The following is a 15,868-nucleotide window of genomic DNA, read 5'->3' as shown; positions in this document are numbered from 1 at the left end:
GGAGCTGGGCTAATCTGGAACCAGGAGCCTGGAGCCTCCTCTGAGTCTGCCATGTGGATGCAGGGGCCCAAGCACTTGGGCCATCTTCTACTGCTTTTCCAGGCTGTGGCAGAGAGCTAGACTGGAAGTAGAGCAGCCAGGTCTGGAACTGGCGCCATATGGGATGCCAGCACTGCAAGTGGCAGCTTTACCAGCTATGCCACAGCACCAGCCCCCATCACAAATGTCTAATATCAGAGCTGAAAGAGGGGACATCACCATAGATCATTAAGGTGTTAGGTAGGAAGTTAAAAATTAGCGAGCGAGCGAGAAAGGGCCTGAAGAAAGCAGCATCCGCTTTGGAAGCCCCAGGAGCCCAGCATCTTGCACTTCAAAGTCCTGCTCAGACCCTGAGAACCTTCCAAGTGGTCCCAGCCCTTCCCCCAAGGAAAGCTCCCAGGAGAACCCTCTCCTCAGGACCAAACGGGCTACCTGACCTGAGAACACGGGCAATAAAACCTTCACAGACGCCCTAAGGGAAGCCCCTCTGCTCTGCCCAGTGCCAGCAAATCTGGGGAGGAATTTGCTAATTTTCACCCAATAAACCCTTTCACTAGGGCTCCCCATCCTTTGTCCTGGAGGGGAAGGGTTAAAGAGACTCCCTTAAAAACTGGGAGTCTCAACAGTCTCTCTGCTGAGCCGCCCGCCTGGCCTGCCCAGGTGTATTCTCTCCATTCAACCACGGAACCTCGCTCTCCCCGAGTCCCAGTGACTGGGCTCGCTCTCTGTCCCTTCCATCCTGACGGATGCCCTAACCCCAGTAAAGCCTTATTATTTCACTCTGTCTCACACCTGAATTCTTTCTTGTATAAAGACAAGAACCCCACGGCTTCCACAGCTCTTTTCTCTGGTGACAAAGGGATAAGCAAATGTATAGCAGAGGAAAAATATAAACAACACTATATCTAGAAATTTGATAATTGGATTAAATAAAACAAATCCTTGAAAAATACAATCTGCTAAAACACAAAAAGAAGATGATGAACTGAATAATCTGTATCTAGTAAAGGAATTAAACTACTAACTGTCCTGGCAGCTGGCCAGCCCCTGTGACCATAGGTCTCAGACCCAAGGCCCAAGCCCATGGATTCAAACACTGGACTATCTCAGCAGCTGTCCTCCCCTGCAGACTCTGGCTTAAAGCCCATTCCAGCACAGGGCAGCCCCTGTTAACCCAGGCTTCAGGCAACCCCCCAGAGATACAGGCTCTAGGCCCATACTCACACACCTAGGCTCCAGGGCCAGACCCACAGACCCAGTCAACAGGCCCACCCAGCGGGTCTAGGCTTCAGCCTCAACCCCATGCACCCCAGTGGTTACCCAGCTACCAGGCCAGCCTTCCTGAACTCTCCAGCAGCAAACCTACCCTTGGACCATAGGCACCAGCCCAGAAACCACACTGAAGACTGGTGAAGGACTTTATCTGACAAGCCAGTCTGCAAAGACCAGAATGAGCCCCTGCTAATTTAAATGCACAGACATTAATGTAGGGCAACAAGAAACACGAGGGGGAAAAAAGATGACACACCACCACCAGAAGAAATCAAAGAACTAAATAAAAGGACAGAAAGTCTATGCTTATGGATGTGAAAACTGAGAAAGACAAGATGTCAGTTCATTCCTATTTGGAACTATACATTTAATGCATTGTCAAATCAAAATCCCAGTGAGTTACTTTGTAGAAACTAACAAACTGATTTTAAAGCTTCTATGCAGAAGCAAAGATCCAGAATAGCCAATACGACACTGAAGGACTGGCACTACCTGACTTCAAGACATCACATAAAGCTGTAGTAGCCAATGCAGGGTAGTACTGTGACAGAGCAACACAGAGCTCAGTGGAGCAGAATACAAGGCCTTGGCAATACAGTCACTGGTCTTAGAGGAGCAGGGCAATACAACGAATAAAAGGTAAGTTTTTAAACAATTGGTGCCAGAACAACTCTACAAACACATGTCAAACAATGAGTCTAGACACAAACCTTACACCCTGCATAAAAATTAACTCAAAATGGATCACAGACCTAAACATAAAATGCAAAACTATAAAACTCCTGGAAGATCTAGATGATCTTGGGTTTGTTGATGACTTTTTAGATGTAACACCAAAGGCAAAACCAGGCAAGAAAAAACTGATAAGCAGGACTTAATTAAAATTTTTTAATTTTTACTCTGTGAAAGACACTTTCAAGAAAATGAAAAGACAAGTTACAGAGAAAATGTTTGTGAAAGACGTGAAATGAAGGATGCTGTCTGAAGCAGAACTCTTAAAACTCAGTAAGAATGAACAACTTGATTAAAAAATGGGCCTAATACCTTGACACCTCACCGAAGAAGATATACAGATGGCAAACACGCATATGAAAAGATGCTCCACAGTATATGTGATCAGGGAAATACAAATCCAAGCAACAGTGAAAGATACCACTACACAATTATTAGAGGGGCCAAAATCCAGGACATGGACACCACCAAATGCTGCTGAGAATGTGTGGCAATTAGGAGCTCTCATTCTCAGCTGGTGGGAATGCAGAATGGTGTGGCCACTTTGGGAGACAACTTGGTGGTTTCTTGCAAAGCAAAACATACTCATTTCATGTAATACAGCAATTGTGTTCCCCGGCATTTACCCAAAGGAGCTGGAAACCTACATCCACACAAAACCTGCACACGAATGTCTACAGGAGCTTTATTTGTAACTTCCCAAACTTGGAAGCAACCAAGATGCATTTCAGTAGGTAAAAGGATGGACTGTGGTACATCCAGTCTATTTGGTACTAAAAAGAAATGAACTGAGAAGTCACAAAAAAACAAGGAAAAACCTTACGTGCATAATGAAGTGAAAGAAGCCAATCTAGAAAGGCTACACACTGTCTGATTCCAACTATATAACATTTTGGAAAAGGCAACAATATGGAGGCAGTAAAAAGATCAGCGGTTTCCAGGGGCTTGGGGGAAGGAAGGTATGAACAGACAGAGCCTACAGGATTTTTAGGGCAGTGAAACTGCTCTATGATTTTATAATGATGGATACATGTCATTTTCCATTTGTCAAACCCAGAAAGTGTACAACACCAAGAGTGAAGCCTAACACGCACTCTGTGCTTTGGGGATGACAGTGTGTCTGCACCGCTCTGGCGGGGACGCTGCCGGCAGGGAAGGCTGTGCATGCCCCTGAGTGTGGGGTGTACGGACGCACCACGTGCTCGCTTCCAACTACACTGTGCACCTAAAACTCCTCTAAAAAAACGTATTTTCAAAAATGTTTAAGTAAAAAGAATAAACTTCTCAGATGCTTTCCCAGAGTAACAGAGCTCTGTCCTGTTATGTGTAACTGGATAAATGCTCGGTCAACCTGGGAACATGACACATGTTGACAGGCTGCAGTGAGCGAGCATAATCAGGACGAGCATCACATCGTCCACGCACTCCACAGCGCATTTGGTATTAAGGACGTGCATTCTGGAGCCAAAACACTTAAGGTTGGAATCTTGCCTTGGCCACTAACTAGCCAAGCGGTAACTAAAGTACTCAACCTTTTCCCACTTTTTTTTTTTTTTTCTCGTCAGTGAAAGGAGACTAAACACTACCTATCTCAAAGGGCTGTTGTGAACATGATTAGAGAGTGATGTATGCCAAGTGTTCAGAAACGTGCTTGTCACAATTTAAGTGCCATAAACATTCTTTCAAATAATGGGGTCCAAAATGTTAGAAAGGAAGGAAGAATAAGTTTATTTAAAAATAGTATATTAGCTCATTACTCAAATAATATGCTGTGTTTCTCTATTGTCTAGATACTGTTTCAGGCAAACTTAAAGTTAAATGTCCAACTGTTGACCTAAAAAAATCTCCAATGAATATGATGTAGACTGTCCCAAGAGTCTGAAAGCAGAGGAAAAATTACGGTTTTTTTTATTAATTGGACCCATTGCTTTAAACTTAGAGATGCATCACCTGAAAAGCTGTCTAGAGATTAAAGAAAAACATACTGAGCATGTTATTTGAAAAGGTAACTAATTAATTAAAAATAAGTTTCTCCCATGTTTCCCAACTTTTCTTCTCCTTCTAAGCACATATAACTATTTTAATTCTTACACATGTGCCATGTGATGGGTGCTGTCAGAGATACCAGAGGTAAAGCCGATAAGGAAGATATAAAATGTCCCTGCCCTTGTGAAATTTACGTTTTAGTAGGGAAAGGCAATAAATAAACAAGTAATAAAACAGAATAGACACTATAGCAGATGAAAAATGCTATGGGGAAAAATAGAGAAGGTGGCCAGGGCATGCCAGGGCAAAGAGGAGGGTGGCTGCCGTTTTATAAATAGGGTAGACCTACAGGCCTCTCCACTAAGACTTCCCGAGAGGATCTGAAGCATGTGAGGGAGCCAGCCAGGTTTCTAGAGAACTTCACTCCAGGCAAAGAGACCAGCAGGTGCAAAGACCAATCAAGAAAGCCTAAAAAGCCTTTTTTCCAAAATACCTTCTCCCTTCGTCTATTTTTCCTTCATCCCTCTTGATAACCTGTATCTAGGGTAGACTCCAGATATAGATTACTTGGATCACTACAATTTCTCTTTCATCTGCTTCTCAACACAAGCTTCACACTCTGCTTTTTATTTATCCAACAAAATTTTTATCAAGCAGTTTTTTAATAATCCCACTTCTTTACTCAGAGTTCTTGCTTTTTTAATATATAACTTCCATTTGAAAAAAAAATTACTGGTTGTTTACTACGTGTCAAGGCCTAACAGTGAAAAGATATTAACACATGATACATGCCCTCAGAATCTAGTTGAGTAGACATGTATCCGACAACACATGCTGTAAAAAGCACACACTGATAGTCTGAATAAAATACTGCAGCAAGTAATTCTGTCCACTGAGGGAAAGAAGAGTTGGGGGCACGGAGGAAAAGGCCTAAGCCAGAATTTGGAGATCACACATGAGTTCAACACACAGCAAGGAAGGAATTTTCCAAGGCAAACAAAATATCTTTCTTTTTAAGATTTATTTATTTCAAAGGCAGAGTATCAGAGATGGGGTGGAGGGAGAGAGAATATCTTCCACCTGCTGGTTCACTCCCCAAATGACTGCAATATCTGGGGCTGGGCCAAAGTCAAGAACTCCGTTCAGGTCCTCCATATGGATGGCAGGGGCCCAAGCACCTGGGCCATCTTCCGCTGCCTTCCCAAGGAACCAGATAGGAAGTGGAGCAGCCAGGACTCAAACCAGCACTCTGATATGGGATGCCGACATTGCAAGCAGCAGCTTAACCCAGCATGCTATAACATGGTGAAAAAATATCTTAAGAATGAGCACTAGGATGTATAAGCCAACAATGCATTAGGAATGTCTGCGGACACAATGGGCTATACTCAAGGCTATAGAAATTAGATAGACTGGAAACCTACTAAGGGGCCTCACTCTACCCTGAACACAGCGGCCTCCACACAGCTTTGATTGCACACTTCATCAGCAACAAATTTTTGTTCATCCATCGATACCTAACAGACACATGTATACTTAAATATAAATTAAATTATGCTAGTTATTTTTCTAGTATATTACATTAATTAGGAAATAAAACACAAGGAATATGTAAAAGATAGACACAGAACAAGTATTTTCCTCAAAGTTATTTCTCATTAACACATCAAATCAATAAGGACCAATGCTATCAACCAATAGCTAATATGCTTTCAATAATCAACAAACAGGCATACGATTCTGTACTGACGTTTCAGTTCTAATCTGCATTTTTATTTCTTTTAAAAACAATTTTTTTTTATTTGAAAGGCAGAGTTACAGAGAGACAGACAGGGGTTGGGGTGGAGGGTCTTCCATCCACGGGTTCATTCCCCAGATGGCTGCAACATCTGGGGCTGGGTCAGGCCAAAGCCAGGGGCCTGGAACTCCCTCAGGGTCCCCCATGTGGGAGTGAGGAGCCCAAGAACTTGGGTCATCTTCCACTGCCTTCCCAGGCATATGAGAGCCAAGACTCAAACCAGCACTCAAAGGAGCTGCTGCTGTCACAGGCATCAGCTTAACCCTCTGCGCCATATCTTGCATTCTTCTTGTTCTTGGTACTAATAAAGCATCAAGAGCATTCACAATGTGAATATATATATATATATATATATATATATATATATATATATCACATTTTGTGACAGATAAAAAGCATAAAAAATAACTAGGTCGGGGTGGCAATCTGACGTAGTGGGTTAAGGCATTGCCTGCAGTGCCAGTATCCCATTAGCATGCCTGAGTTCTCGCTGCTCCACTTCTTATCCAGTTCCCTACTAACATGCATGGGAAAGCAGCAAAAGACAGTCCAAATGCTTGGACCCCTACACCCATATGGAGTTCCAGGCTTCTGGCTTCGGTCTGCCCAACCCCGCTGTTGCAGCCAATTTGGGGAATACATCAGCAGATGGAAGATCTCTCTCTGTGTCTCTCCCTCTCTCTGTAAATCTGCCTTTCAAATAAATAAATCTTTAAAAATAAATTAATAAATACAGTTGTAAATATGTATATGTTTATCTCATTTATCTCTCAAAATAGCTCATAGGCCCTTTAGAGCAGGATCTTCTACTTTGAAAAATCATTAAATTGTTCTTATTGCAGTAATAATACAGCTACTCTATAAATTACAAGGAAAATAGGCTTTTTGAAACCTAGTTAGAAAAGTGTTTACTCATTTTTTATTTATTCAAAAGGCAGAGTGACAGACAGAAAAGGGACAGAGATGGGGGGGGAGGAGGGAAGGGGGAGAGAGAGCATTGATCACTCTCTAGATGCTTGCAACGGCCAGAGAGGGGCCTGACTAAAGCCAGGAGCTCCGCAGTCCTGGGGACATCGCCTGCTACCTCCCAGTACACGCGCACGGAACTGGACAGGATGCAGAGGTGGAGGAGGACCCAGTCCTGGGCATCCGATATGGGGTGCAGGCATCCTGAGAAGCAGCTGAAGCTGCTACTCCACACGCCCACCTCTCACTCTAACTATTGAAGATGCAGATTTTAATTAGCATTTTTAATTATGATTTAATCCTTATGAAAGCTGATGCCTTTACAATTTCAGAACAAGCATCATAGCATGATTAAACCCATGAAAATTTATCCAATTTCATCAAGCCTGATCTAAAATAAACGCTTTAAAAATAGGATATACACCAAGACCAAGTGAAATTTATGGTAAAATGCAAGCAAGATGGGTTCATAGGAGAAAAATCCAATCAATGAAATATAACACTTATAGAAAAAGACGATTAAAAACAGTCATCTTAATAGAAACAGAAAAAGCATTTGACAAAAGTCAAAAAGTCATTTCATAAGAACAACACTCAACAAACTAGGTCTAGAAGAGAACTTCAAAACCCATCTATGAAAATCCCACAGCTAACACTGTACTTAATGACTGAAACTTTCCTCAAAGAGCAGGGACCAGACAGCATGTCAGTGTTCAATGTTTCTGCCAAGGCAAGCAGGCAAGAAAAAAACAGACAGCATCCAAAGTGGGAAGGAAAAAGTAACAATCTACTTGCACAGGGTGTGAGTCATTTGTAGAAATTTCTAATCAATATAACAAAAATGATTACAGCATAAACTAGTTTAACATAGAAGATACAAGATTAATATACAAAAATCAGTTATCAGGGGCCAGTGCTGTGGCATAGTGGGTAAAGCTGCCGCCTGAAGTGCTGGCATCCCATGTGGGCGCCGGTTCGAGTCCCAGATGCTCCATTTCCGATCCAGCTCTCTGCTATGGCCTGGGATAGCAGTGGAAGATGGCCCAAGTCTCCCCTGTACCCACGTGGGAGACCCCGAAGATGCTCCTGGCTCCTGGCTTTAGCTCTGCACAGCTCTAGCCATGGCGGCCATCTAGGAAATGATCCAGCAGATGGAAGACCTTTCTCTCTCTCTCTCTCTCTGTCTCTCCTTCTCTCTCTGTGTAACTCTGATTTTCAAGTAAATAAATAAATCTTCTTTAAAAATCAGTTATCAGTTGTATTTCAACACACTAGCAATGAACAACCTGAAAATGAAATTAAGAAAACAATTCCACTTATAATAGCAACAAAAAATCAAAATATTGGGAAATTAACAAAAGTAGTGCAACATTTGTACTCGAAAAACTACACAGCACTGGTAAAGAAATGAAAGACTTAAAATAAGTGACATCTTAGGGTATTTGGAAAAATTCTAATTGTTCAGATGACAATATTCCCAATAGGGAAATCTTTTCAACAAGTGATAGCGGGCCAACTGAATACTGACATATGAAAGAATGAAGTTGGTCTCCTTACCTCATATCAAACACAAAATGAACTCAAAAGGGATCCAACACTTAAATTCAAGAGTTTAAGCTATGTCTTAGAAGAAAACACAGGTATAAACCTTCATGATTTTAAATCAGATAATGGTTTCTTATAGATGACACCCATAGTTCAGACAACTAAGGAAAAAATAGACAAATTGGACTTCATCAAAATTTAAAACTTTCGTGCAGGAGCCAGCATTGTGGGTTAAGTCAGCCTTCCATATGAGCACTGGTATGAGTCCCCTGCTCCACTTCCAGTCCAGCTCCCTGCTAACGTGCTGGGAAAGCAGCAGAGGATGGCCCACGTACCTGGGTCCTGCACCCACGTGGAGACTCAGATGGAGTTCTAGGCTCCTGATTTCCGCCTGGTCCAGCCCTAGCTGTTGAGACCCTTAGGAGAGTGAACGAGTAGATGGAAGAAGTCTCTCTCTCTCCCCTCCTCTCTCTGTAACTCTGCCTTTCAAGTAAATCTTTAAAAAACAAATAAATAAAACTTTTGTATATCAGAGGATACTTTCAAGAAAATAAAATGACAACCTACAGAATTAGAGAAGATTCTTGCAAACCACTCACCTGATAAGGTTTTTGTATTCAAAATATATAAAGAACTGATAAACTCAATAATTTTTTTAAAAAATTTATTTATTTTATTTGAAAGGCAGAACTACAGGGAGGCAGAGGCAGGGGGAGGAGGGGAGAGGTCTTCCATCTGCTGGATCATTTCCCAGATGGCCATAATGGCTGGAGCTGCACAGATCCCAAGCCAGGAGCCTGGAGCTTCTTCCGGGTCTCCCATGCAAGTGCAGGGGCCCAAGCAATTGGGCCATCTTCTACTGCTTTCCCAGGCCATAGCAGAGTGCTGGATCAGAAGTGGAGCAGCTGGGACTCGGACCTGAGCCCATATGGGATGCTGGCACTGCAGGCGGCGGCTTTACCTGCTACGCCACAGCGCCAACCCCTAAACTCAACAATTTAGAAAAAAAAACAGCTAAAAATGGGCAAAGAATTTGAATAGATATTCCTCCAAAAATATATATATGTATTTCTAGCATGGAGAGGAAAAGATGCTTAACATCATTAGTCTTTAGGGAAATATAAATCAAAACCACAATGAGATAGTTCATATCAAGTAGGATTTTTTTTTTTTATTTGACAGGTAGAATTACAGACAGTGAGAGAGAGAGAGAGAGAAAGAAAGGTCTTCCTTCTGTTGGTTCACTCCCCAAACAGCCGCCACGGCCAGCGCTGCACTGATCCGAAGCCAGGAACCAGGAGCTTCTTCCTGGCCTCCCATGCGGGCACAGGGGCCCAAACACTTGGACCATCCTCCAGGAGGATGATTGTAAATTAAGGAAAAATAAAAAAAAGGAACAAAAACAAAAACATGGGGCTGGCACTATGGTGTAGTGGGTAAATCAGCCCCCTATGGCACTGGATCCCAACTGCTCCTCTTCAGATCCAGTTCTCTGCTATGGCATGGGGGCTGGGAAAGCAGTAGAAGATGGCCCAAGCGCTTGGGCCCCTGCACCTGTTTGGGAGACCCAGAAGAAGCTCCTGGCTCCTGGCTTTGGATTGGCCCAGTTCTGGCCATTGCGGCCATCTGGGGAGTGAACCAGCAGATGTCTCTCCCTCTATGTCTGTAACTCTACCTCTAAAATAAATAAATCTTTAAACACACACAATAACAGATGTTGGCAAGGAAACAGAGAAATAGGAACTCCTACATGGCTGGTGGGGATGTAAAGTGGTGCAGTTGCTGTGGAAGTTTAGCATTTCCTGAAAAACCTACACACTGAATTGCCGTATGACCCAGCGGTCCACTGCTAAGTATAAAACCAAATGAAACGAGAGCAGGACAGCTGCCCTCCGTGCTCACTGCAGCACCATGCAGGCGAGCCTAAAGGCAGAAACTGCGCAGGAACTCATCACAGGATTCCTTTTAAAATGCTGTCTGCACACACAATAGATTATATTCAGCTATAAGAGGAATGCAGTTCTAGGGCTAGTGTGGCTACTGCTTGTGATGTGCCACCCATATTACGAGTGCCGGTCGCCGTCCCAGATGCCCCACTTCCTCTCCAGCTCCCAGCTGATGTGCCGGGGAGACAGGGATGGAGTTCCTGGCTCCTGGCTTCATGGCTATTGAGACCATTTGGAGAGTGAGCCAGTGGAGAGAAGATCTTGCTCGCTCTCTCTCTCTCTCTCTCTCTCTCTCTCTCCCCTGCCATCTCTATTGTTCTGCTTTCCAAATAAATAAATACACCCTCTTTAAAAAAAAAAAAAAAAAAAAAAAAACAAAGGAATGGCGTTCTGATCCCTCCTACCACATGGATGAACCTTGAGGACATCATGGAAGTGAGTCAGATGCAAAAGGACCGGGATCTTAGATTCTGCTCAGGTGAAGGACCTAGAACAGGCGGATCTGTAGAGAAAGTCAGCAGCACGGGGCTTGGCGAAGTGGGGAGTCTTTACTGAATGGTTACAGAGTTTCTGTCTGGAATAATGAAGGTTTGTAACTAGATAGTGATGATGGCTGCACAACACTGGGAATAAATTTATTGTCCCTAAATTGCACACGTAGGCAAATTTTATACATATTTTAACTTTAAAAAATGACTAATGTAACAAATCAAAACCATATAATTATATACTTTAAATGGATGAACTGTATGATATGTGAATTATTTCTTAATGAAGCTTTGTTTTAAAGGGATGAAACAAAAGAAATGAGTTCTCAAGCTATGAAAAAACACACGTAGGAACCTTAAACACACATCTGTGAGTGAAAGAAACCAATCTGAAAAAGCTACAAACTTCCCACGTGCATGGACAGCAAGTCATACTCCAACTCCAGCCCCCTCTAATCTGCCACAATAGAAGAGAATTGGCCCCAGGCCAGCGCTGTAGCATAGCAGGTGACGCTGCCCCATGATGCTGGCATCCCATATGGGTGCTAGTTCTAGTCCCAGCCGCTCCACATCTGATCCAGCTCCCTGGTAATGCACCAGGAAGGCAGTGCAAGATACCCCAAGTGCTTGGGCCCCTGCACCCACGTGGAAGAAGCTCCTGGCTCCTGGCTCTGGCCTGACGCAGCCCAGGCTGTTTCAGACATCTAGGGAGTGAACCATCAGATAAGAGATCTCTCTCTCTCCTCTTTCTCTCTCTCTCTCCCTCTCTCTAACTCTTCCAAATAAATAAATAAATCTTTAATACAATATAATAAAAGAAAAAAGCTTCAAACTTTATGAGTCCAGCTTCTGATAACTAGAAAAGGTGGCTATATACAGCAAAAAGGCCAGCAGTTGCCAGGAGCTCAGAAGGGGGAGAAAAAAGGAAGAACTGGTTGAACACAGGGCATTTTTAGGGCAGTGAAACTATTCTATATGATACTGGAATTCACATGACATGGGTTTTTCAAAACCACAGAGCTGGCTCAAGTGACTAGGCTCCAGCCACCCACACAGGAGACCTGGATGGAGCTCCTGGCTTCAGCCCAGGCCAGAGGGCTGCTGCAGGCAGGAATCAGTCAGCAGATGTGAACTCTCATTAACAAATTCAAAACATTTTTTTAAAAAAATCATCAACCCGTACAATACAAAGAGTGAATCCAAATGTAAAATGTAAACTTTAGCTAATAATGCTATCAGTATTGCTTCATCAATTGTAACTAATCCAAGATGTCAGTAACAGGCAAAATTATGTGTAAGTAAGGAGAAGTATGTGGAAACTGTACTTCTGCATAATTTTTCTGTAGACCTCAAACTACCCTTAAAAAACTACTTAAAATGCACACTTAACAAAGAGATTGCACTGAATTTCATCCTCTTCCCATGAGTCATACAGCTATTCACTTTAAACACAAACGATAAGTCTACATTGTACAGAGAGGAAGTACCGACTTTTTGAGCACTGTGGACTCCCAGGTACCACTGAATCACCTCGTCTTCTATATCCCTTTCCCTACTTTACTTCCTCCCCCGCCCATGACAGAAGGATCGTACAACCTAAATTTCTGTATTCACACACTTGCTTCCATCTAGACGGTCTGGGAAGAGGCCATGGCCTTTGGAAACACTTCCTTACCTCCTGGCTATCCTCCGTCTAACTGCAGTTACGGGGCGTGGTGACATTACTATCTAAACTGCCATGCCTCCTGTTTCCATTCACTCCATTCATTTTCCATGAGGTATCATTTTATCAGGAACTTGTGTACACTTGACATGTCCTTTTGAAAAAAGAAAAATCCGCCAGCGCCGCGGCTCACTAGATTAATCCTCCGCCTTGTGGCGCCGGCACACCGGGTTCTAGTCCCAGTCAGGGCGCCGGATTCTGTCCCGGTTGCCCTTCTTCCAGGCCAGCTCTCTGCTATGGCCAGGGAGTGCAGTGGAGGATGGCCCAAGTGCTTGGGCCCTGCACCCCATGGGAGACCAGGATAGGCACCTGGCTCCTGCCATCGGATCAGCGCGGTGCTCCAGCCGCGGCGGCCATCGGAGGGTGAACCAACGGCAAAAGGAAGACCTTTCTCTCTGTCTCTCTCTCTCACTGTCCACTCTGCCTGTCAAAAAAGAAAAAAGAAAAAAAAGAAAAATCCCCTCCTCTACGGCCCACAGAGTCAACGAGAAACCACTAACTGTCCCAGAGGAAAGGCCTCCGGGTCATGTGAGAACAACTTCTCCCCACCGTGCCCCCAACTCATCTTTTCTGGCACACTGCATAAACTCCACCTTGATCTTTCCCAGCTTCGTCGATGTGCTGGAAATCTTTCAGCGTCTGAAGGTTACAGAAGCCCTCTCTGCAATGCAGAATAACTCTCTTTGATCCATTCTTGATGAGATAATCCATCAGTGTAAGTGATTTGTACACGTGGCGCCAGTTCTTCCCACGGTCACCGAGTCTCTGCCATAGCATATTCATAATCTCTGAGAGAGAAACCGTGTTGAAAGTCAAGTCGCTGATATCCAACATCAGAGAGCTAGAGGGACCCCAGGGGTCATTAGAGGTCGCTTCCCTGACCTTGATTTCCGCATCTGAGTAATTTTTCACAAAGTTCTTCACTTGCCTTCGGAATGCCATAGGTAAGACAAGTCTGGAGCTGTGACAGGTGACGAGGGCAATGGGACAGGAGCTGTGCAGTTTGTTTATAATACTCCTGAGAGGAAAACGGTCCCCAGTTCTGCTGCTCCCAGATCCAAATGAGTAGTCTCCATGCTGATAGAATATCAATTTCCTACAAAGCAAGTATGAAAAAATGTGTAAAAGTACGAAAAAATGTGTAAGTTGATGAGTGGATATAAATAAGCTAAACTAGTTTAAAAAATATATCTACAGAAGAGGTCGGCATTGTGGCACAGCAGGTTAGGCCACTGCCGATGACGCCAGCACCCCTTATCACAGCACCATTTTGAGTCCTGGCTGCTCTACTTCTGATACAGCTTTTTATTTTTTAAGATTTTATTTATTTGAGAGGTAGAGTTATAGACAGTGAGAGGGACAGACAGAGAGAAAGGTCTTCCATTCGCTAGTTCATTCCCCAAATGGCTGCAACAGCCAGAGCTGCGCTGATCCGAAGGCAGGAGCCAGGAGCTTCTTTCAGGTCTCACATGTGGGTGCAGGGGCCCAGGCACTTGGGCCATCCCTCCACTGCTTTCCCAGGCCATAACAGAGAGCTGGATTGGAAGAGGAGCAGCTGGGACTAGAACTGGTGCCCACACGGGATGCCAGCGCTGCAGGCGGAAGATTAACCTACTGCGTGACAGAGCCAGCCCCGATACAGCCAACTTCTAATGTGCCTGGGAAGGCAGAGATGGCCCACATATTTGAGTCCCTGCCACCCAAGATAGAGACTTAGATGGAGTTCCTGGCTCCTGGCTGCAGCCTGACCCAATCCTGACTACTGCCACTGTTTGGGGAGTGAACCAGTGGATGGAGATATTTCTCTCTGTGTCTCTCCCTCTCTGTAACTGCCTTTCAGATAAATATTTTCTTTAAAAAGTTCCTGCAGAAAATCTCTTTGAGCAGAAACATAATTATGAAGCATTACATAGACAATGGACACATTAGTATTAAAATAATAGCACTTGGGGCCAGCACTGTGGTGTAGTGGGTAAAGCCACTGCCTGCAGTGCTGGCATCCCATATGGGCACCGGTTCAAGTCCCAGCTGCTCCACTTTTGATCCAGCTCTCTGCTATGGCCTGGGAAAGCAGTAGAACATGGCTCAAGTCCTTGGGCCCCTTCACCCAAGTGGGAGACCTGAAAGAAGCTCCTGGCTCCTGGCTTTGGATCGGTGCAGCTCCGGTTGTCGCGGCCAACTGGGGAGTGAACCAGTGGGTGGAAGCCCTCTCTCTCTCTCTCTCTCTCTCTCTGCCTCTTCTCTCTGTGTAACTGACTTTCAAGTAAATAAATTTAAAAAAAATAGCACTTGTATTTGGATATCTCTTGCTTACCATATATTTTCATGAATAAAAATATTATGTCCTAAAATCAATTTAAATGGTTGTGAAAACCATTAGTCACTTAGTGACCCTATGATTGTATTCTTTTTAGAACTACAAGTCATCACAATCAGAACTACATATGGTCTGTTTTCCTGTTACTCTTCCTCTTTTTTTTTTTTCCTCTTTTTTTTTTTTTTATTTTTGACAGGCAGAGTGGACAGTGAGAGAGAGAGACAGACAGAGAGAAAGGTCTTCCTTTGCCGTTGGTTCACCCTCTAATGGCCACCGCGGTAGCGCGCTGCGGCCGGCGCACCGCGCTGTTCCAATGGCAGGAGCCAGGTGCTTATCCTGGTCTCCCATGGGGTGTAGGGCCCAAGCACTTGGGCCATCCTCCACTGCACTCCCTGGCCACAGCAGAGAGCTGGCCTGGAAGAGGGGCAACCGGGACAGAATCCGGCACCCCAACCGGGACTAGAACCCGATGTGCCGGCGCCGCAAGGCGGAGGATTAGCCTGTTGAGCCACGGCGCCGGCCTGTTTTCCTGTTACTCTTAAAGGGAAGACGGTCAACTATTAAGACAAATAGTTGCACCTCAGGGGACTTCAGCGCGAACTCGTGGTCCATAAAACCAGGATTTAGTCCAGATAATACCGGTAAGTTCAAGCGAAAGGTTAAATTACTTTCTTTACTCACTCTCAGAAAATGAAGTATGAATTTAGGATTACAGTGTCAACAGTAAGATTCAAATCTTGGGGGGCTGGTGTTGTAGTATAACAGGTTAAGCTGCCACGTGCGATGTCGGCATCCATTATGGGCACCGGTTCAAGTCTCAGCTGCTCCACTTAAATCCAGCTACTGCTAATGCTCCTGGGAAAACAGAGATGGCCCAAATCCTTGGGCCCCTGCACCCACATGGAGACTTGGATGAAGCTTCTGGCTCCTGGCTTTGTCCTGGCCAGGCCAAGAAGTTGTAATCATTTGGAGAATGAACCAGCGGATGAAAATGCTCTCCCTCCTTCCCTCCTTCCCTCTCTTCCTCTGTGTGTGTGTGTGTGTAATTCTGCCTTT

General features: G+C 44.3%; 1 protein-coding gene across 1 annotated transcript in view; it reads right to left on the bottom strand.

Moving 5' to 3' along the window:
* ENTHD1 (ENTH domain containing 1) overlaps positions 1-13,437 on the bottom strand; it is a 144,782-nt gene extending 131,345 nt beyond the window's left edge. The window contains exon 1 of the mRNA XM_062201876.1: positions 13,089-13,437. Within this exon, the coding sequence (XP_062057860.1) occupies positions 13,089-13,437 (349 nt within the window). The remainder of the gene's footprint in view (positions 1-13,088) is intronic.
* Between the last annotated feature and the right edge of the window lie 2,431 nt (positions 13,438-15,868).

This window comes from Lepus europaeus, chromosome 10, assembly GCF_033115175.1.
Source record: "Lepus europaeus isolate LE1 chromosome 10, mLepTim1.pri, whole genome shotgun sequence".
NCBI lineage: Eukaryota > Metazoa > Chordata > Mammalia > Lagomorpha > Leporidae > Lepus > Lepus europaeus.
The sequence above is the reverse complement of the archived record's forward strand: the minus strand, read 5'-3'. Positions and strand labels throughout refer to the sequence as shown.